Source organism: Felis catus, chromosome D1, assembly GCF_018350175.1.
Source record: "Felis catus isolate Fca126 chromosome D1, F.catus_Fca126_mat1.0, whole genome shotgun sequence".
Classification (NCBI taxonomy): domain Eukaryota; kingdom Metazoa; phylum Chordata; class Mammalia; order Carnivora; family Felidae; genus Felis; species Felis catus.
The window spans coordinates 88387381-88410416 of record NC_058377.1 but is presented as its reverse complement, the minus strand read 5'-3'; the positions used below and the strand labels follow the sequence as shown (position 1 = coordinate 88410416).

The 23036-nt window shown below is 47.5% G+C and overlaps 1 protein-coding gene and 1 long non-coding RNA gene across 6 annotated transcripts in view; one reads left to right on the top strand and one right to left on the bottom strand.

The window, feature by feature from the left end:
• Positions 1-830, bottom strand: part of LOC109492089 — a 59733-nt gene extending 58903 nt beyond the window's left edge. For all 4 annotated transcript variants that reach the window (XR_006586506.1, XR_002736309.2, XR_002736311.2 and 1 more), the window contains exon 1: positions 658-830. This is a non-coding gene — a long non-coding RNA (uncharacterized LOC109492089). The remainder of the gene's footprint in view (positions 1-657) is intronic.
• An 8495-nt stretch (positions 831-9325) lies between these two features.
• ELF5 (E74 like ETS transcription factor 5) overlaps positions 9326-23036 on the top strand; it is a 44142-nt gene continuing 30431 nt past the window's right edge. Inside the window, exon 1 of one of the 2 annotated variants that reach the window (XM_019812253.3) lies at positions 9326-9559. In XM_019812253.3, coding sequence (XP_019667812.3) covers positions 9504-9559 — 56 coding nt within the window. In that variant the 5' untranslated portion in view covers positions 9326-9503. Of the gene's footprint in view, positions 9560-20802; positions 20957-23036 lie in introns of those variants that run through there. The other variant, XM_006937190.4, reaches the window with a different exon arrangement.

Sequence of the window (23036 nt, the reverse complement as noted above, 5' to 3'; positions counted from 1 at the left end):
CCATGCGAGAGGATCAGAGATCCTCCCTTTCTCACCATCCATATCTATCCTTAGTGAGAACTCTGATTGGCCCTGTTTGGGTTTGTGCCACCTCCTGGACTCTTCATGAGGCCCAGCAGGCTGGAGACCTCTCACTGGCCTGAGGAAGGACAGAGCCATGATTAGAGCAGGGGAGGGGTGACTTTTCCAAAGGAAGACTGAGTGGCTGTTATCAAAAGACAAGGAATGTAAAAATAACAGGAATCCTCCACATTCCCCAACGGTTACTTGCCCCTGGGCCAGAAGGCAAGAACCTCAGGGCTCAGCCTAAGTCTTCTCTGGGGCCGAGATGTCACTGCAAATGACAGTTCCATGAATCCCTCTTCCTACACCTTCTCAATGCCCACACCCTACCCAGCCTTCAAGCCTTAAGGCAAATGCCATCGCCCCTGTGAGGCGTTGTTCGATTGCCCCCACATCAAGGGTGTTCGTCCTACCCACAATCATCAAGCACTTACTATGTACCAAGAACTGTGCTAAGCCCTTTGCTTATATCTCATCTAATCCTCACATCTCCATGAGATAAGCACTATTACTGCCCCGAATTAGTTTCCTAGGGTTACCATAACACAGTACCACAAACTGGGTGACTTCAACAACAGAAATTTATTATCTTACAGTTCTGGAGGCCAGAAGTCCAAAATCAAGATGTTGAACAGATTAGTTCCTTCTGAGGGCTCAGAGGGAGAATCTGTTGTAACTTCTGGTAGCTCCAGGCATTCCTTGGCTTGTCGGTAACATTCTCTTTTGTCTTCGTATCGCCTTCCCTCTGTATGTGCCTGTGTCTGAGTCCAAACTTACCCTTTTTATAACTACACTGGTCATTTTGGATTAGGACCCAGCCCAATGACGTCACCTTAAGTTGATCATCAACAAAGACCTTATTTCCATATAAGGTCACACTGACAGGTACTGACAGGGGCTAGGACTTCAACCCTTGTGGGGGAACACAATTCAAAAAACAAACACTTTTTTTTTTTTTTTTTTTACAGGAGAAAACTGAGCCTTAGGGGATTATGTAATTTGCCAGAGTCACACAGCTCATAAGCAGCCTGGATATAAACGCCTGGGATCTTAACAACTTCACTCTGTCTCCATTCTTGTCCTTCTCCAGAAATCCCATCTCTCTGCAGGACACTCAACACTGCTAACCTTGTGACCACTATTCTAAGGATTTGTGTGTAATTTTGCACCACCTTCTAGACTGTAAGCTTCTTAAAAGCAGGGGGTTATCATATTCATTTCTGCTTTCCCAGCCCACCCAGCAAGGGTTCAGTCAATATCTCTCAGATAAATAGAGGCGAACACCAAGGTCAGGGGCAAGAGCAGACCGCTGTTCTTCATAGATTGTTTTATTAATGGACCAGATCAGTCTTATGTTGAGGAGTTAATAAAAATCTTTCCTCGACCCCCTGGCTTACTTCATTCATTCTTTCAACATACATCTAATGGGCCCTCCCTAGGTATAGAGCACAGTGGTAGACCCTAAAGAAACAGAAATCAGAGCTCACAAGCCCTTAGAGCCTATAACCTGGTAGACGAGACAGATAAATCTTTGCAATACAATGTCTCAGAGTAAAGGGTATTGGTATCAGGAATTCTTAGGTAAGTAATGAAGGCAGGCAAATTAGGACTTGCACAACTTCTGTAGTTAGAGAAAAGACCCTATAAAGATAGCCAGGGACCATCTTTAATCTAAGAGAACAACAGCAAACAATCTTCCCCTCTCCTGCTGCAGCAGACAGCTAGACTGAAAGGAGAAAGGATGAGAAACTCTACCCTGGAGCGTTGTCTAAGCCAGTAAGCCATAGAAAAACCTCACTTCAGTTCCAAATCCCAGAAGGTGTGGGTTCAAAGCCAGACTCCGCTACTCATTATCTGTACAGCTAGGCAAACCTCTTTTAACATCCAAGTCTTCAGTGTCTTTGTCTGTAAGATGAGACAAAAATAACAAACTGACCCAGTTGTTACGTGAATTAAGTGAAACTAATGTGCAAAGCACATCCTATAGTGGTCAAGACTCCATAAATGTAATGAGATGTAGTTCTGGACATACCCCACCTGGGTTTGAATTCCAGCTCTGTTACAGTGCCCCCTTGGGAAGCTACTAGACCTCACTAATCCTCAGTTCCTGCGTCGGTAAAATAGGAAAATCATCACCTACTTCCTATACAATTCATGAGATGGGCCTACAAAGCGCTTAGCATATCTCTGACGTGTAAATTAGGGTAGTTGTCCTATGACTCTGGTCTACAGGGTTTCTCTCCCTATTCCCCTCTGTTCTTTTTCTACCTTCTTGCCCAGGACTCCTAAAAAAGCTTTTTTTTTTTTTTTGTAACATACCGAACAAAATTTCCCATTTTGTCCACTTTTCGGTGTGCAGTTCAGCGGCATTAAACATATTCCCAATGGCGTATGACCATCACCACCAACCATCTCCAGACATTTTTCATCTTCCCCAAGTGAAATTCTTATTAATTAAGAACTACGCACCCCACCTCTCTTACCATCCCTGGCAACCATTCTTCTCTCTGTCTCTACAAATGTGACTATTCGAAGGACCCCACACAAGTGGAATCATGCAGTATTTGTTGTTTCCTGACTTGATCATTTCACTTAGCGTGATGTCTTCAGGGTTCATCCTAGGTCTCATGGTGGTAGCATAGGTCAAAATTTCAGTCTCTGACCACTTCTTTCTAAGCTCGTTTGTCATTTACACCTCCAATTTAGGTCGCTCTCTTCCCAAATGGAAATATGGAGACATGATAATACCCAAGACCGTGACCGCACACCAAAGAAACACAAAATGGTTTTTTCCTGATTACAAAGGTAATGCAGTCTTCCGTACAGAACGTTCGGTGATAGCTCCAAATTCTTCTGAAGGCCACATGGCCACCCATTGCCCCTTCGGGGAGAGATGTGTTTCATGCAGGAAATGGCTTTGTTAAGCTTTGCATCCCATGGGGTGAGGCAGAGCTGAAGCAACAGACAGCCTCTCACCAACATTTACTCCAAGCAACATCACTGCCTAGCCATAAATCTACATTCACCCATAAATCTAAAATCTACCTTCCTTTCTCTAAATCCAGAGTTGAAAACACCCTTCTGCTCTTCTCACTTGGGTCATAAATCTTTTCTTAATCCTACTCATTAAAAAAAAAAAGTATTGGGGCGCCTGGGTGGCGCAGTCGGTTAAGCGTCCGACTTCAGCCAGGTCACGATCTCGCGGTCCGTGAGTTCGAGACCCGCGTCGGGCTCTGGGCTGATGGCTCAGAGCCTGGAGCCTGTTTCCGATTCTGTGTCTCCCCCTCTCTCTGCCCCTCGCCCGTTCATGCTCTGTCTCTCTCTGTCCCAAAAATAAATAAACGTTGAAAAAAATTAAAAAAAAAAAAGTATTGTTGTGGGTTTGAGGCGACTCCCTCATGCTAGTAATGTTGACCAGTCCTACACATCCTCCCCAACCCCCAACCCCACCCAGGCTCTTGCCAGTTGCCCAATCCCTGGCTCAGCTTCAGGAAGCTCACGACAGCCCGGGCAGTGGAGAGGTGCCGACCCTGCCGTGGCCCCAGTTGCTACCATCAAAAAGATCTGCACTGGTTTTGGCAATAGAAACAACCCAAACATCTAACATGAGGATTATCAGTTTAATCATAGCATGTGCATAAGACAGAATAGAGTGCAAGTCATTAAAATCATGCTAAAAGACAATAAGACGCGGAAAAGTGTTTAGAATAATCCCATAGTGTGTGTGTGTGTGTGTGTGTGTGTGTGTCCCTTAACCACAGAATTACTTAAGTGTGGAATTACTGGGACCTTTCTTCTTTTTGGATTTGTCTGCATTTTCTACAGAGAGTACTATTATTTTGTATATTGGACTCCTAGGGCCGCCCTAACAAGTTGCCACAAACACGGTGGCTTACAACAACAGAGATCTATTCTCTCCCAGTTCTGGAGACCAGAAGCCTCCAATCAGGCATCAGTGGGGCCGTGCTCCCTCCAAAGGCTCTGCGGGGGGTTCCATCTGGAGGCTCTCCCAGCTTCGGGGGCTGCCAGTGTTCCTTGGCTTGAGACCACAACACCCCTGTCTCCTCCCGTCTCCACATCACCTTCTTCTCTTCTGTGCACCTGTCTCCAGGTGGCCTCTGCCTCTCTCTGATAAAGCGTCAATGTGATCCTTGCACCTAAGACCCACCTGGAGAATCCAGAACAGGTTCCTCCTCTCAAGATCCTTATCTTAGTCACGTCTTATTCACTCCCAAACATACAATGTAACAGTCACAGATTCTGGGAACTGGAACATGGACATGTCTTTGCAGGGGCTACCTTTCCACCATTGTACTTCATAATCAACAAGAAGAAATCTAACGTTTTCCTTTTAGATACTCAATAGTCTGTGTGTTATCTTAGTCCAGTGCCCAGTGCCTGGCTCATGATGGACACAAAGTAAACATTTGTTGAGGGGATGAAGAAACTGCCCAGAGAAGGTACTTTGTTCGGGATAAGAAACTATAGATGACTTTTCTTCCTTTTTTATTTTTCTTCATTATTTTGTTTTAAGTTTGTTTATTTATTTTGAGAGAGTGAGAGCACGAGAAGGGAAGGAGCAGAGAGAGAGGGAGAGAGAGAATCCCAAGCAGGCTCCATGCTGTCAGTGCAGAGCCCAACATGGGACTCGATCCCAGGAGCCCTGAGATCCTGACCTGAGCTGAAACCAAGAGTCAGACACTTAACCTACCGAGCCACCCAGGTGCCCCATTTCTTCATTATTTTTTTGTAACTACAGTTCTACAGTTTTCAGATGTCATTAAAAGGTATTCCCCTCTCTTTTGCCCTTACTCAGATAGTTGTCCATCTAAAGCTAGGATGTTAAAAGCTTCCCGTAGCCCAGCGTTATAGTTCAGGAAGGGAGGCCAGTTTTCCTGGCTTAGGCTCCATCCCGAGAGGCTGAGTGAGCAAACGGTGTCCCGCAGCATTTTCTTTTCTGCATTCACCACAAGGCAAAGTGAAGCCAGAGACTGATACTTGAAGAAGGGTGTCTCCTCTCATTTTGCCCGTCTTTCCTCTGGCTCGCAGAACATTCACAGGAAGCACACACAGAGGCTGAGCAACCTGAGAATCTTCCACAAGAGAATCCCTTCAGTCCTACACTCACGGAAGCCCATGTGAGCTGATAACCCTGACCTTCTGCAAGGCCCAGTTCAGGAAAAGCAAATAGGAGTGCCCGTGCTCTGCCTGCCACCCACACATACACACACACGTGGAAGACACTGCTGACAGAGTGCGACCCTCTGTCCACACAGTATCAGGCCCCTTCCCACAGTTCCACAGGTGGAAACAGCCATCGGTCCAATTTGGCGTGGGACATTAAAGTTGCTTCCCATGTCTCATCTAGCCTCTGTGGGAGAATGTATTTTCATTAGCAGCAAACATTTATCGAGCCCCCAAGGTATACAAGGGTTTACAGTCTAGGTCTTGGGCCCAGGAAAGTATAAAAAGGAGATACAAGGTAATACCAGGTAGCCTCGTGCTGAGGGCCAAACGTGTGATGCATCAGCGTGTTGGGGGAGTTTAGAGGTCTCCAAAAATGTAGACTGCTGACTGCAGGGAGACACTGAAGGAAAAACAAGACTTAGAGAAGTGAAGGATAAAAGGGAGAAAAGCCCAAATTTAAAGGAGAGTGGGATCTCATGCTCAGAGATGGACAGCAGGTATATGAGGTCTTCAGGGAACCGAGAACAAACCAATTCACCTAACACTAAAGCCGTTCGGGTGACATTCAGTTCCACTGTCACTTCCTCCAAGAGGCCTTCCCTGACCAGCTAAAGCAGGGGTACGTTTTCCTTCCTAGTCATCTAGACCGTGAGCTCTAGGATGGGGATCTCATTTGCTTTGTTCACTTCTGTGTTCCCAGCCACTGGAACAGGGCCTGGCACATTGTAGGTGCTCAGGAAACATGTATTAGGGGCGTTTGGGTGGCTCAGCTGATCAAACGTCCAACTCTTTATTTTGGTTCAAGTCATGATCTCACAGTTCATGAGTTCAAATCCCACATTTGTCTCTGCGCTGACCATGTGGAACCTGCTTGGGATTCTCTCTCTCTCTCTCTCTCTCTCTCTCTCTCTCTCTCTCTCTCTCTCCGCCCCTCCCTGCGCCCCTCTCTCTCAAAAAAAAACAGGGGCGCCTGGGTGGCGCAGTCGGTTAAGCATCCGACTTCAGCCAGGTCACGATCTCGCGGTCCGTGAGTTCGAGCCCCGCGTCAGGCTCTGGGCTGATGGCTCAGAGCCTGGAGCCTGCTTCCGATTCTGTGTCTCCCTCTCTCTCTGCCCCTCCCCCATTCATGCTCTGTCTCTCTCTGTCCCAAAAATAAATAAACGTTGAAAAAAAAAAAATTTTAAAAACAAAAAAAAAACAAAAAACAAAACAAGAAAATAAAACCAAAAAAAAACCCCATTTATTAAATGAATGAATGGACCAAGGTTTCCTATAGGAGAACTTGGAGGAGTTCAGTATGAAAAATACGTGGGCTCGGTTGTGACTGCCTTTGAATATCAAATTAAGGATTTTGGCCTATTGAATATTCCAAGTTTCCTATCCAACTCCATTGGATGCAGTAAGTCAAAAACAGAAATTCCAGCAGTGCCTGGGTGGCTCAGTTCGTAAAGCGCCATACTTCCACTCCATCGTGATCTCACGGTTTATGAGTTCAAGCCCCGCCTTGGGCTCTGTGCTGACAGCTTGGAGCCTGAGGCCTGCTTCAGATTCTGTGTCTCCCTCTCTCTCTGCCACTGCCCCACTCACGCTCTGGCTCTCACTCTCAAAAGTAAAAATAAACATTTAAAAAAAATTTTAATAAAAAACACAGAAATTCCAGGTTCATATGCATTTTTCGATCACTGAACTAAACAAAGTTCAGCAAGTTTCCTTCCTATAATTCTTCCTTTCACCTCTACCATATCACTGAGGGTACACAAGTGTTCCCAAATATGAACCCATAGCACCCTTGTTGTTTTTTTTTTTAACACGTCACACTGGATTCAGTGTTTCTTATATTTTTTAAGTAAGCTCTACACCCAGCATGGGGCTCGAACTCATCACCCAGAGATCAAGAGTCTCATGCTCTACCAACTGAGCCAGCCAGGTGCCGGGATTTGGTATTTCCTTGAAGACACTTCGAATGGAGCTTCAGTAGCTTTAAAGATGCGTGTGGGAGGCTTATGCATATGCAGTGGAATTTTAGACTTAATTGCATAGGATGGATGAGAATAGGGGAGGGACTTGAAGCAGGCAGTTTGGGGATGAGAGCAGGAGTCATTCTCTCAATCACTATTCCACAAATACGCTGTGCCACATACTGGGCTAGACAATGGAGATAAAGCAATAAACAAGCCTGCTCCACATGGACAGGGTGACCATCTGTTCTGATTTGCCCAGGACAGTCCCAGTTTTTGTCCGTTGTCCCCACATAATTATTAAATGGTGCCTTACTTATCTTCACATTTGCCCTTTTTTGGATAATAAAAAAACTAAATGATCACCCAATTCGTGGGGCTTTTACATTCTGTAGAATAGACCGGGAGGCTACCCTACATGGCACCTTTGTGTAAATTAGACAAAGGGTCCCCTGCTGCGTGGACATAGCCCACAGGTACACAGTGAACAAATAGATATCCCTCTGTGCAAATGAATACAGGCACGCGTAGGGGACGATGCAGCCCGTTTGCAGGACACTCGGCTGAGAAAGCAGGGCTCGGGCTGGACCTCCACCTGTTCTCCCTTACTGCATGCACGAGTTTGCCACCTTGATGTGGACCCAGGAAGGATACAAGGACACCAGACAATGCCTGGCCGAGTCCCCGAGGGCAAGAAGCAACCAGCAATTAGGTGATTTCCTGAGGATGATCGGTAAGTAAATCAATATGTAAGTAAATCCATGTTAAGTAGATAAGGTACCGTAAGGAAAACTAATGTGAATAAGGCAAGGAGAATCAGAGGGACGCCCTGCCTCATAACTCCCATCAGGCACCGTTGGTGTTATGGTCTCCGGGCAATGGCACCCCTGGGGTTGAGCAACATGGCCAACCTGGCAGGAGGTGCTATGGTTTAGAAAGGGTCAGGAAAAGCCTCTCTGTGGAGCTGGTAGGTCATCTGACACTGACTGTAAGACAGATACATGTGAAAGAAATATCATGAGGGTGGCAAGCGGGGGGGGGGGGGGGGGGGGGAGGGGGTAGAATCCACATGACATGGTGGCTGGCTTTATTCAGGGGCTCTGAGGAATGAATGTCGAAGAGGACTTCAGGCTTCCGTGTCTGAGGAAGTAGGTAGGGAAATGACAGTGCTACTCAGTTCTGCCCAATTTACTGAGCCTGCCATGAGGGGGTGGGGCAGGGAACACCCTGGGGAAAGGCACAGTCCCTTCTCTTGGGGAGGTGACCGTCTCCATTAGGATTTCCCAATGTGTGTCTGGTGGGACACTAGCTCGGGGGGGGGGGGGGGCGGTGCTAATGGGTGTTACTAGAAAAAGGTGCTCGAAGAAGTTTGGGAAACGCTGGGTTAAGAAAAGTTAAACAGGTTTCTTTTCTGAAAGACCTCTCAGAGCTTTAATAGGCTGACATGCCCGTCCTAACTTAGCTGGCTGGGGACATTTTTCTTCACACAGTATTTCAGGAGACTAACATTTCCCTGGAAAGGGGAACCAGGTTCTAGAGAAATGCCAAATGGGCCACTATGTAAAGCAGGGTCAGATAAGAGCTATAGAGGAAGAAGACCTGGAGATCAGGGAACCCCTAAGAGAACAGAAGGCTGCAAAACTGGGGAGGCCCATAGCTGCCATGAGGCAGCCCTGCCTTTGGTTGTCCTCCCCCCCTCCCCCCAACAGGCCTGGCTTCACCCAAGCTCCCCTGGTAACCTCTGAGTCAGCCCCCCTCAGGGCCAAGTTTAGCCTCTGACTGACTGGCTGAAGTGGTTGCCTGACCTCCCTGGGCCTCCACTTACCCTTCTATAAAATGGGGATAAAATATTGCCCTCCCTCTGCTGGGTGGCACGAGGCTCTAGTAATTACTATTTGGCAGGGTGCTGAGGTGCTGACAAACTCTGTCTGACACATTTCTCCTTGGCTCCTCTGGTCGCCACACCTCGCCTTCGCTGGAGACCACGGCCGTGGGCAGCCCCCTGCAGCCACGCTTCACAAGGCTCAGCAAGCGAACAGGCATCACTCCTCAGGTGCCTGTCTCTCTCTTTTGGTAGCTCCTGTCAAAACCCGCCTACCCTTCTGCTAACCCCTGGGTTTCGCGGAGGTGGGAAGTCTACCTGCGGCCGCCATTCCCGGGACCCTGCTGCACCTGGGAGGCTGCGTGGGGCTGGGGCACCCAGAGGAGGCGGCTTCCGCCTGGAGGCAGCCATGCGGTGTCCCTCTCGCTGAGGAGGAGGGGCCCACCCAACCAGGGCCCTCTCTGGACAGGGTGATGACAACATCAGAGGACCTGAGCCCAGCCCAGCCCGGCGGAACAAGTGAGCTAAGGTGGGTGCTACGTGTCTGGGTGTGCAGGGAGAGGACAGGGCCCCGGTGGGAGCGGGAAGGCCGGCGTCCAGCGGGCAGGACTCACCTTGCCCCAGTCCTTCCACCAGGGGAGACAGGGGAGCGACTCCTTTTCCAGGGAGGAAAAGTGAGCATCTGCTTTCAGGTGCCAAGGAAACTTCAAGGCTCCTATTCATACCTTCTAACCTCTGAGCCAGCCCCCATCACCACTCCTATGGGGCAGGACAAGTCTCCTTACGAAGCGCCACGGTCTTTTATAGCTAGGTTTTCCCTTCGGTCTCCCCCAGAAGACTCATTTTTAGCCGATTTCATCCAGATAGGGAATGCTGGGGAGTTGGCAAAGCAGCGTGTGACACCCTCGAGTCTAGGCTGGAGTCCTTTGGGACAGCCCTGCAGGTGGCTAAAGTAATGGCTGGTCCCCAGTAGAAGGATGGGAAAGGAGCAGTGGTCAGGTGTCCCCGTGTGACTGTGACACGCCAGTGTGCACCCCTGCAGAATGGGATCATAATGATGTTAAGCTCTTTCAGTTGGCTGCTACCAGAACTCGTTCCTGTGTACTGGGCATTTCCCTGTTCATTCTGATGCACACCTTGCTTATTTGTACCGACATACCTCCTACTCAGCCCAAAGCATCCCCTCGATAGTGGCTTTGGCTTTCATCCTTGGCTGAATTCGGCTACTGTAAAATTCGTAAGAGAGAGATGAGCCCCCTGCAGGTGTCACTGCACGGGTCCAGGCCCAGGGCATTGAATGCCAGGTTCAAATCCAGATCTCCTCTCTCCTGGAAATTGAGGGATGGGAAGGGCATCCCAGGGGAAACACAAGATTGGGGAATGACGTCAGGGGCCTGTCTAGCTCAGTTTCCAGCCCCCGCCCTCTTTAAAAGCCATCGCTGTCTTTAGCCCTAGCGTGTTACCAAGTGACTTGTCAATGTCAGAGGAGCCGTGCAAGGAATCTTTGGCATGTTGTTAACCTCATTCCAACATGTAATTAGCCTAAAAGGCCTCCTCGCTGCCTCCATTCAGCGTTACATCACAAAGAATCAGATACTTTACTATTTGCAGGACACAGTGAAGACTTTAAAGAGTTAATTATGGTTCACCAGAGCCTGTCCCCAGGAGTCCAAGATCCAGGAATTAAACTGTTTATTTTCAAGTGTCAGGTCTTCCAGACAGCACTCAGGGCAACTTCCTCCATGGAGTCTGAGACTGACATTCCTTTGAAAGTAGACCCACCAGGGGTCTACACAGTGGTGAACTGGAGGCAGTAACTTGATTTGGGCCTTCCTCCTAGTCTTGGTCATGTGTTTTCAGAGATATCATCTGCACAGCGTCGGAAAGAAAAGAGAACCGAGGAGAGCTGGAATTCTACTTACCCTCCTAGTTCCATGGGGCGAATCCAGCTGAAGCCATTTCTAGCCTCTGAGCTGGAGAGACCAGCAGTGTGGCCAGAGTTCAAAGGGAGTTCAACCCTAATCTGGATGTTACAATCTGAGCCAATCTAACCGTGCAGGCTCTGAGGACATTATTATCAGCCAAGTGTAATTAAAGATAAAATAGTTTTATTAATCAGCTTCCTAAGGAGGCTGTGTTTATCTGATGGCTGTGGGTATAATGTGTGCATGGCGTGGGGTGGGGGGGAATCTGTGATGTGTGTGGTTGGTCTATGGGGAGGATGGGATATTAGGGGGCATGGTAGATATGGGGGGGGGGAGAGGGGCTGGGAGTGGTATCTAGGTTTATGTGGGCTCTGTGCATGAGGGAGAGACGGGAGTATATGTGGTAGCACTAATGGCCTGTGTGTGTGTGTGTGTGTGTGTGTGTGTGTGTGTGCGTGTTTGCTCAGGTTTACATAGCTGAACTTGAAATTGTGCCTGTTTCTCTACTTGCATTTGTCAGAACTCTGTCCCTGCAGAATACACTTTTCCCTGTGTGTACTTGGCTGCAGTCTAGAGAGTTCTCAACTGCAGATTCCACCTGCAGGTGCCCTCTTTAGCCACTAATTGTCAGCAATTTTCAGATCTCATCTCCAGGCCTATCTTGGCTTGCCTTTAATGTCCATCACCTTAAACCAGTTTGTCAGTTGCAAGCATTCCCGAAAGAGCAGCACTCCTCCTGAATATTGTTTGGCCTGAGCTGAAGTCAACTCCACCCACCTCTGGGCAGGAGAAATGAACTCCTTAGGGCCCAGACACTAAAGCTGTCCTGCACGAAGTCTCCGTTCTGGTTTAAACTTGGTTAAACAGTGAGTGGCCAGGTGGGTGTCAGGTAACACTCCCAGGCCAGGATCCCTCCTCTGTGAGGGTGAGCAATTGCCCAGAGTAGAACAGGCACAGAGCCAGCCCGGCCATCTCCCCCCTTCCCCCCAGTCTACTTGCAACATTAGATACCAGGACCGGGGCCATGTCTGCTGGCCTATTGCACAACTTGCCGCTTGCTGTGGCTGGAATGCTTGACCCCAATTGGTAATTTCCTCCTTCAGGAGGCCTCATGCAAAATCTGCCCTCTGTCTTAAGGCAGAGGTGCCACCTAGACCTCGCCCAAAGTGACAGCTGTAGCCTTAGCCTGGGGTGGATACAACCAGAAAGCTAAAAGGCCCCAGTGGCTATTTCCCTCCCAAAGGGGAGGTGGCATCCATTCTCCCCTGCAGGAAGGTGCTACACGCACAGGGCTCGCATAGAAAGAGGTAACGTGGGCTAGCTGGCAGCTCCATGACCACGTGGCAGATCTGTTGGCCACCCAGTACAGCGAGCTGTGGGGATTCCTGGAGCTTCTTTTGTTCGCAGAAGGTCGTATTGGAACCGAGGAAAACAAGTTTGGGTGGGGGAATAAATGTCTTATAAAAGTATCGCTGTATTTCAGATAATTAAGGACTATTCCCAAATACAGTGGCCTTCTCCTAACTCCCAAGGTTGATAAACTTTTGATGGATACCACATAAGGGACTGAAAATGAACGGACGGAAGGATGGATGGATGGAGGGGTGGAGGGATGGATGGATGAATATCTACCATGTGCCACATGCATACACCTATATTATTTCAATTAGTCTAGTGAGTCGATAATATTATTCTAATTTTACTGATAGGAGACTAAGGCTTGGATAAGTTTAGTAGTAGCAGCAGTAATAAAAATAATAATAATAATAATGGGGCACCTGGGCGGCTTAGTTGGTTAAGCAACTGACTCTTGACTTTGGTTCAGGTCATACCGTGCACTGGGCTCCGCACTGACAGTGAAGAGTCTGCTTGGGATTCTCTCTCCCTCTCTCTCTCTCTCTCTCTCTCTCTCTCTCTCTCTGCCCTCCCTGCCTCTCTCTCTCTCAAAATAAATAAACTTAAAAAACAGAAAAAATTATAACAATAGTTTGTAGTAGTACAGCCATCATTTATTAAGTATTTAATACACGCCAGGCACTGAGCTAAGTATTTCTTATATTACATTATCTCATTTAATCCTCACCAAAATTCTAGGAAGTAACATTTATTTACTCGGGCTTTTGGATGAGGAAATTGTGGCTCAAGAAGATAAGTCAATGGCTACCAAGTGACAGCACTGAGAGTGGTACCCACATCCACCCACTCCTTCTAGTACTGGTTTTTCCTTAGCTACCTTCTCATCTGGCTTTTGCTCCTTGGTTATCTGTTGAATCACCTGACAATGTTCAGCCAAGTCCCATATCTCGCTGGTTCTTTGGAACCAAAGGGACAGCTGTTGACTCAAAATGAAACTAAATCCTGCCCCCCAGGCTTCACACACCGACAAGGAGTTAAAACATCATGTCATGAAAAGAGATGCAGGCAAGAACCAAAGAAGACACTTGTCTACTCCCATAGCTCAGCGACCCCAGACGTGCGCCCTGGGGAATGACAAGTTCCCACCGGGAACCTCCCCGGGTTTGCAAGTTCAAGGCGTAGAGGAGTGAGTGTTGGTGTGAGCCTTTGGTGAGGCCGGTCAGCTTTCCAAATTTGAGGCCTCTCCCCTCAGATTTATAAGTACCAGGAACCCCTGGATTTCAGTTAGGAAATGATGACAAACTCTGTGATAAAGGGAGAAATCCGGAAAATTCAAAACAGTGATAGACCGAACTTTTGTAAAAAAGCACAATGCCTACATTCTTATGCCATTCTGTGTTTACAACCAAGACTCTTTCTCTACATGAGCTCCTGAACAAAACCAAACTCAGGAAATTTCAGTGTAATGTGGACCTTTGTTCTTTTTAATGGCGAATTAAACTGTGGGAAGTAGTAACAGATTGCAAGGAAGCAGCTATTTGGAAACAGTATTAGTTGGCAATTGGTGGAAGAAGAAAACCCAGCAATAACCTCCCTAAGAAATAAGAGTGTGGCGCTGGCAAAATACGTGGACAACACACAAGGGAAAAATCAAAGTTTTTGACCAGGTCTCGTTGCTGACCTGCGCAAATTTTCCCCTGAAGAGCAGACAAGATCCAAGGCCTCCTCAAATTCAACTGGCCGGGGACTCTCCCCATCCATAACCAGGATCCAAAACTCCAGGGCCAACCCTCCATGAGCAGTGTCGGGGGACCCCCTACTCATTCTCTCCTACACATTTGCAGGTGTCCTCTTGTTTGAAAGAACCTCTCCTTCTGCTCATCCTGGACATCACAGAGCATAGTGGTCAGGCAATCCTAGGATTGAATCCTGGCTCTGCTACTTGTAGCTGTGTGACCTTGGGCAAATGACTGAAGCTCTTTGAGCCTCAGTTTCCCCTTCTGTAAAGTGAGGATAATAACAGCCCCTACTCCTACAGTTGTTGTGCTTGGCACATAATAAGCAACCATTTTTAGCTGCTCATGCCAATTTTCATGGCCCAGCTCAAATGCCACGACCCACGGGAATTTTTTTTTTCTGACTGTTCCAGCCCTTACTGGCCACTCTCTCTCTCTCTCTCTCTGAAGACCTACAGCCCCTAACTCAAAGTTTGGCTTGGAATTATATACTCCCTCTAAGAGTTTCCTCATGAATTCTCTGTTGGAGACGCAACTGGGTCTTATTTTTTTTTAATATTCCTGACAATACTGGTCGTGTGTGTGTGTGTGTGTGTGTGTGTGTGTGTGTATTTAATAACTGTATATACCACATTCACATTTTAATATTTCTGTAATCAAGATAAGCTTTATAATCTATCTGCACATTTAACATAATGCTTTCTCCCCACGATGATTATCTAAGTCAATGATGTATATTATAATCAACAGCATCTTAGAAATAAGATTTGGTTGATTGATGAGGATAGGTCGGCATGGATCCAACCACAAAGTTCCCCTAGCAACCCTCCTCACCCTCCATCCTCTATCCTCACACCCTGTCCTGGTGAAATACATGCCTTTGGATGACAACTGGCACAAGTGAGTTCAATCTGGAGGCGTAGAAGTCAGTCTGGTCACACACATTATCGGACTACATGTGTGATCATTCCCACTGATAGGCAAGGAAACTGAGGTTCAAATAGTTAAGTTTACCCAGGAAATCTGGTGTCAGCCTACCCGTAGGAAGAGTAAATCTTTAATGATGGAATGATTTTATTTTCTACTGAAAGCTTCACCTCCATTAGTGGGGTTCCTGGATTAACTAAGCTCATTAGCCATTGCTGGAGGGACCAGTCCATTTGACGCCCAAGATTTCAATGGTGGCATCATAGCGCCATGCTGCCCCCCAACCAACAGCATGGACTGACCCTAGGAGTCAATGTCACCCATTCCTCAAATTGTCACCCCCAACAACTCTTTCAGAAATCAAGCCCTCATGTCTATGTTGTAGGGGACTGATGTTTGGTAGGAAAACAACGGAAGAAAATTCTGTCTTCAAGAACCCTCCCTTTGGGAAGAAAGACATTCCTTGGCTGGGCCTCCCAGATCTAGGTCTTAAAAAGCCATTATTGCTTTAGATTCATTCAGGCAGACCCAAAGCATGGCAACTTTGCTTAGTTTGATTACTAGTGTCTTTACAGAAAAAAAGTGAGACGAGAAATACAGTCATGCAGTTGTGATAGCTCTTTCATAAACATTATCATATTTAACCTTGTAACGACAAAATCAGGATTCTTGTCTCCATTTTCATTATGCATCTGCCAATCATGGACTTTGCCTCTGTGTAACCTCCATTGTGCCTTCAATGCCGAAATCACACAAAGACCCATTGCCTCTGTGAGGCTCATGGCCAAGGTGGGATTATCAGGGGAGCTACCTCACTGTTGCTGTCTACTGAATTGGGGCTCCTGGTCAGGAGAGCACGAAGAGCTAAAGGGTGAGTTGGATATAGGGGACTGGGGAAAGAGACCCGAAAAGGAAGTAAGGCAAATACACAATCAATCAACGAGAATTTCTTGAGCACTTCCTTGTGCTTAAGTGCATGCTGGGTGTTTTAGGGGCCAATAGGTTTACAACTCTTGTCCTTACTTTCAAGGATCCTGCCAGCAACCTGGGATACCTAAGAAAACTGGTATCTCTTCAACTCAGATTCTGCCTCTTCCAGAGGTAACAAACCATAGCATGATGGTGAAGCTTGTAGACTCTGGAGCATCTGCCTAGGCTCAAATTCTGTTTTGTGTTCTACTGGCTGTGTGGTATTGGGCAAGTTACTTGAACACTCTATGCGTATTTCCTCATTAGAAAATTTTTGATAATAATAATGGTGCCTGTGTTGGAGGAATGATGTAAGAAATACGTGATTTAATACATGTAGCATGCCTAGACAGTTCTTGGCACCTAGAAAAGGCCTGATAAATGGTAGCGATTATGATTATTCATTGCAGAAGGGCAACATTATCCTACTTGATATGGTAATGCTCAAAGGTCAGCAATCTCGATCAACATCGGCATTTCTCTCCAGAGACCATTTGGCGAGAACTTACTCTGCACCAGAAATCATAGTAAGTACTTCCAGATGAGGAAACTGAGGCCCTGCAAAGTTCGTGCCTCATCTAATGTCTTCCAGGTGGCAGGTGCCAGGAGTTTATGGTCATACACACTCACTGACAGAACACTTTTCATTCTTAAATGCTTGAGCCAATAGAGCATTAAAAAGTAGAATTTCTCCAAAGGACTCTTTTCTAAATATAGTACTGGGAGAATAGAGACAGGAATCCTGATCCAAGACTCATCCATTTCACCGTCAGCCTGCAAATCTCTCTTACTAACGGCATCCTCCATGAATTTACCTAAATGTCGTTTCTCAGCTGCCCTGCTTTCAGCTTACGCTGCCCGTTGGGGTGGGTGGTGAGAGCGGCAGATAGAGGGAGAGAAGATATGACTACAGAAACACTGGCCCAGGTTAAAGAGGGCAAGCTCAAGGAAGAGCACGGAATCTGTTACATCTAGTAGAAAGAATTGGGTAGGAGCCTCCAGCCCTACGTCAAGCGGCTTGTCTTTGAATTTACTTCCATGGTACATGCATGTATTCAGTGCCTTCTCTGTCCCAAGAGCCATACTGAGTACCAGGAAGTCCATGAGGTACCAGAATTTCCACTCTACAGTGAGACACAGACTATGTCTGCAATGGCCATAAGACCCAGGGATCTTGAACCAACAGAGAGGCCGGGGTCCCCTCAGAAGGCAGTGCTGAGGCCAGAGCAAAAGGAGAGAGGCTCAGGCCGACCTGAGCTCCTCTGTCTACAGCACGGTTTTAACCCTGGGCAGGCCCGAGTTCAACCCAGGCTTGGCCACCTCCCAGCTGGGTGACACCCAGCAAGCCTGGGACCTCTGTTTCTTCATCCTGAGAAGAGGGTAGTGATAGCCAATTCCCAGGGTTATTATGAAAAATAACCATGGTAAGACAGGTAAGCATTCTAGCACAATGCCTGACACGTGATAGATATTCTATGCATATGATTCTTTCCTCTCTGACCCCACACAACCACCCCAGGGACACCCAGAGGCTGATCACAATAGTTAAGAGGACAGGTTCTGAAGGCAGGCAGCCTGGACTAAAATACTCGTTCTCCCATTTATTAGCTGTGTGACCATGGGCAAGTTACTTAACCTCTCTGTGCCTCAGTTCCCTCATCTGTAAAATGGACATAATAAGTAACCCCCTCATCAAAGAGTTGTCAGAATTTTAACGGAATGAATGTATTAAAAGGTAAGCTGAGGCATATGTAAAATTTTCTTTTTTAAAAAAAAATTTTTTAACGTTTATTTATTTTTGAGACAGAGAGAAACAGAGCATGAACAGGGGAGGGGCAGAGAGAGGGAGACACAGAATCTGAAACAGGCTCCAGGCTCTGAGAGGTCAGCACAGAGCCCGACGCGGGGCTTGAACTCATGGACCGCGAGATCACGACCTGAGCCGAAGTCGGACGCTTAACCGACAGAGCCACCCAGGCGCCCCAAAATTTTCAAGTGTCTATTTGAGCAAACATCAATTCCAATCAGGCATCACCAGATTGAAAGTAGTCAGCCGACAAGAGCTAGGGGAAGGCCTTTTATAGAGCAGACGTGGAAGCAAAGTAAGGAAATTATTTGATAGGGTATAGCTTAAGCACTTGCCTCATTTGGGAAAGGCTACTTGGGCTGTTTGCGACTGATGGTTTTTAAAGCTCACTTTTTCAGATCCCAGTGCATTCACAGTTGAGTCTAGCTTAGGTTTTGGTTTGCTGACACGGGCTACCAGCCATTAGAGCCACTGGAGTCTAGCACCCTCCTTGTTTAATTGCTTCGAGAAATCTAACAGCACATAGATAATAGAGCGCACACTTGCGTAGGGCTCCAGCCACTCCCCAGGTCGTAGTTCATTCAATTCACACAACCCTGTGAGCGATACATTCTTCTTTCCCATTTTCCAGATGAGGGAACTGGGAGGTCTGGATGTTAAAGAAGCTTCCCAGGCTCACCCAGCCAGCAGGTGGCCAAGCAGGCAGGTGGCCAAGCAGGGACTCAAACACAAGAAGTCCCCTTCCATAATGTGGTCTTGGTCACTAGGTTGCTCTTATGAGCCTAATTAGTGTTACCTGTTGTTACTGGGTGTTGAGACATCAGAAGGATAGGCTGGAAATTCTAAAATGTTCCATACTGTCTTCTGCCCTCCTCTTCCCCATCCCCAACCCCCGCCTCTTGTCTTCGACTGACATTCACAACACAGTTTTTATAAACTTAGGGTTTGATGTTATCTAAGATCTCCACTCTAATCAAATTTAGGTTCAATGTGATAGTTAGACTTAATTAGAGTCAAATTCCTCTTTTATTTTGGTTTTTATCTTAATCACCCCTTTTATCCACTGGTCCAGAAGCCTGTAATTTCACACATAGGCCCTCGGAGATGCCGTATTGTACACTCAGGACCATGAGACAAGCAGAGTTTGTTGTCACACGTATTCACTGCCAGAGAACTTTTCACTCTGAAACAGTTGAGCTGAGACAGCAGAGGAAAAAGAAATGTAATTCCTCCAAAAGACAACAGCGGAATACTACGGTTTCCGTGCAAAACTCTCCACTGAGAAGAGTGCGTGTGTGCAGGTCCAAACGTGAGAAGCATTTCAGAAACCAGCGACAAGGTGGGTCCCAGCAGTGTGGGACCATCTCAGTTCCCTAGACGCCAAGGAGCAAGAAGCAAACCACAGAATGTTAGAGCTTAGAGGATTCTCAAAGAGCATCTAATCCAGTTCTTTGCAAACTCTTTTAAAGTGCAGATTCTTTTGTTCAAATGAAATCTTACCCTGGAGATTTATATAAAAGCTGAGGTGCCCTTACTGAATCAGGGAGGAGAGGTCTAGGGCCCTGACCCACTGGGCTCCCATCCCCCCATCCCCAGCAGCACTTCTGGGGGCTCCCTGGAACCCCTGGGGTTTCCCAGGAATTGTCTGAATGAATTTGAACATCGCTATTCCCATCGAAACTCCTCCTTTTACCATGGGAGGAAATGAAGCCCAGAGAAGCTGCCCGACTTGCCTGAGGTTACACAGCAAGTCGGTGGCCTTATCTTCCTTCAACAGTTTTTCCATGACATCCTGAGCCCTCCAATGAACGGCCTTTTGTTTCTCCACACTGTATGTGTGTGTGTATTTGTGTGTTTGTACCCGTGCCCAGAGTTCCCAAGAAAACCTAACGAACCAGTCTCTGCTTTCACTTCAAAGATTGGAGTCTGCAGTTTGGACACAGTGGCTTGGCTATGCAACAGAGCTAGAAGCACAGTGCAAAAAAGGCATAGCATTATAAATGTCATCCCATAGGCCACCGGGGACACTGTATTTCACAGCCTAAATTAGGTCGAGTTTCCGCTCCGGAGGGGAAGTACTACAGAGTGGGTAGTTCTCACTGCAACACCAGGGAGCTAGCTGGCAGGCGAGTCAGGCCCCCAGCCTAGTAGCAGCCGACACCTGACTGGGCCATTAAACCTCTTTCTCCATCTACCCGATTGGGCCACTAAACCTCTGTCTATAAGGCGGGGAGGGGCAAGGGAGAAAGCCACCACATGGCTCACTGCATTTGGAGACGGTAGAAGTTAAATAAGTTCATGTGTCTGATGGTTTTGAGAGAGAAGGTAGAAGGAAGTCCCCACATCGGTCTACAAGCTGGCTAATGCCTTCATCGTGTTGCAAGGCATAAGGTTGGAGGAAATGGTGGAGAGAAGGGGGGTTCTAATTGATGTGCTTTGTCAAGGAAAATAACTCACAGGGGGCTTACTCAGTGCTTCCCCTGCATTGCCTCATGTGACCCCCAGCAGCCCAGTGGGTAGGTATTGTTGTTTGCATTAGAGCCACTTATTATCTAGCTAGTTATTTATTCAAGGTGACACAGCTAGAAAACGGTGAACCTAGAATTTGAATCCCAAACCATCTAGCTGCAAAGCCTGTGTTCTTAACCACTGCCCCATCCTGCCCTTGCTCTTTGCCACATGGGGGGGGGGGAGGGGGCGCACGGGGGTTAGGGAGAATGACGTGGTATACGTAAGTGCAGGACTCCGCCAGCCCAGAAGGGAGGCGGCAGAGACAGATACCGGGGCTGAGTTTCAGAGTTTCCCCTCCAGCTTGCATGAACGAGAATTCCCAGCAAATGCACTGCACGTTCCCCGCAAAGCTCCCAGCGGCAAGAATTCTCAGCTTGTTTACTGAGTCCCCTGGAAAGGGGGGGGGGGGAGGGAGGGTGGGGGCGGGTAGTGAGCTGGGCACAAAAACAGGATAAAGGTAAACTTTCTGCATGTGAGAACCATTCCCCCCCTCCAAGGAGCCGTGTCACACTGTATGTCACCGTCATCAAAGGGGCTGTGCGTAAACCTGAAAAACCAAACGGACCTGTCTGTAGGTGTTACTTATATCACAAGGCTACAGGTGCCTTTATTTCCACTGTATGCTGGTGCTGGGAGCGCCTGCCTTCTCTTGCCTTGAAAGCCTCCTCTTTGGACCTAGTCACCGCTGTCCTCACGTAAGCACCTTTTCTTTGCTCTTTTGGAAGAATTATAAGGGGTGTCAGGGCTTAGAGGCTCGGGCCGGGGCCTGGGACCATTCATCTTGTCTCCAGCTCCACATTGCCAGCCCCCCTTGCCAGTTCCATCAGTCACAATGCCTCCTGGGAAACGTTTGACTGGGATTTAAATGCTTGCCAGAGAGAGTCGGTTTTGCCTCCTCAGGCTGTGTAACCACCCCCTTCCTAGGCACCCCCACGCGCTCCGGATCGCTTGACCAAACCAAGGGCAACTGGTAGAGAATATGTACAGGCACTCAATTCTCTACCCTTTCCTAAAGCTGTCTTTAGGAAGGGAAGCTAGATTTCGCACTGAAAAATATTCAGCTTCAAGGAGAGCCTACCATCCCCCTTACTAAGCTTCTTTCGCCACTGGCCTGCTCGTGGCTCCCCCTTGATACAGAGAAGAGAGCTCCCTTATTACGGTTTGGGCATTTTTCAGGAATGTGTCTGTACATGATAGCTTAAAAGAAACCCGTTTTGCCCTCTCCCCCCACCTCAGTATATAGACCGCTTCCAGAAAAGCAATGCTTAGGGTTTTTCCACTGTATTCTCAGACCTTTTCAAAGACTCTGTGTGGGGTTCGTGTGCGTTTGCCCCCTGCTGGCAGCCACTGGTAGCACATGCCCCCTTCTCCACCTGAAACCGGGGGCCCTGCGTTTTGGACGAACTTATGAATTTTACAAACTGGAAAGGATGTCCGAGGTCATAAAGTACAACCTCTTCACTTTACAGATGAGGAAACTGAGGCCTAGAAAAATAAAGGGATTTAGGGAGACAGCTTCGTGTTTTAGACTAAAGGCCCAGGGAGAGGGGTTGTTTGCTCCTGAGTGAAAGCTTAATTCTTTGTCCTCATGTTGTCTCTAAGAGTGTTTTTCATAACACAAGGTCTTCTAGGCAGGCCCTTTCACAGCTACCTCTCGGTTGCCTTTTTTTCTCAGAAGTCACCATAATAGCAAGCTTTTAGATATATTGGCGACAGGTGATTTTCCCCCGTCTGGCGCAGGAATAAGTGTATTATGCCCAGACCCCTGCATATATTATCTGATTTTATTCAATTCTCGGGACATAATGAGGATTGCGTGTTAAAATTCCATTGAAAAAAATTTTTTAATGTTTGTTTATTTTTGAGAGAGAGAGCGCACGCGCATGAGTGGGGGAGGAGCAGGGAGAGGGGGAGACACAGACTCTGAAGCAGGCTTCAGGCTCCGAGCTGTCAGCACAGAGCCCAAGCGAGGGACTCAAACTCACGAATCCCGAGATCATGACCTGAGCCAAAGTCAGACGCTTAAGCCATTGAGCCACCCAGACAACCCTAAAATCCCATTTTAAAGGTAAGGCACTTTAAAGATGAGTTCAGAGAAGGGCATGGGTTTTTCTATAGTGCACCTTGTATGAGACAAAAATAAAGAAGTTGGACAGGCTGGGTAGTAAGAAATGTGGCCTATGTTCCTCGTCCTTGTGGGTGGCAAAGAGAGAATTAACCCCCAGAGGATTCAATCCAAAGCCGATGAGCTTTGGATTGGACCCCCCAGTAAACCGCGGGGCTTCCCTTTTGCGGGTCTTTGCCACACCTTCGGGAAAACAACTAAGAACAAACCAGCAAGCTCCTTAAACAAGCTAGAGGAAAACAAGGAGTCACTTGTCAAGACAAGAGCAAGTCTGTCCTCGCAGTTGCTCTGCTTTCTCCTAAAACAACTAACTATTCCAGCACCCCAATTATTTCACAGCAAGTGTCAAAATAGTCCACTGAGTTTTCCTCCATGTGCGCCTTCTTAGAAAGGTCCAAAGTATCGGAAATTGACCATGCCTTGCCCCCAGGGCTCAGGACCTGGTGGACACTTAGGTGTCGCCGAGGCTTTGAAGGAGGAAAAACATCTTCGTCCCGATGAGACTGCCCAGGTGGTGGGATCAGGGAAGGCCCTTCTTGCCCCCCCCGCCCCCCCACCCTTTCCATGGTTTCCACCTTCATGGCCTCGTTCTGTCTGGTGATGTTTTGGTGCATAAACAGCCAATGTGTAGATGCTTAATTGGGTGGATT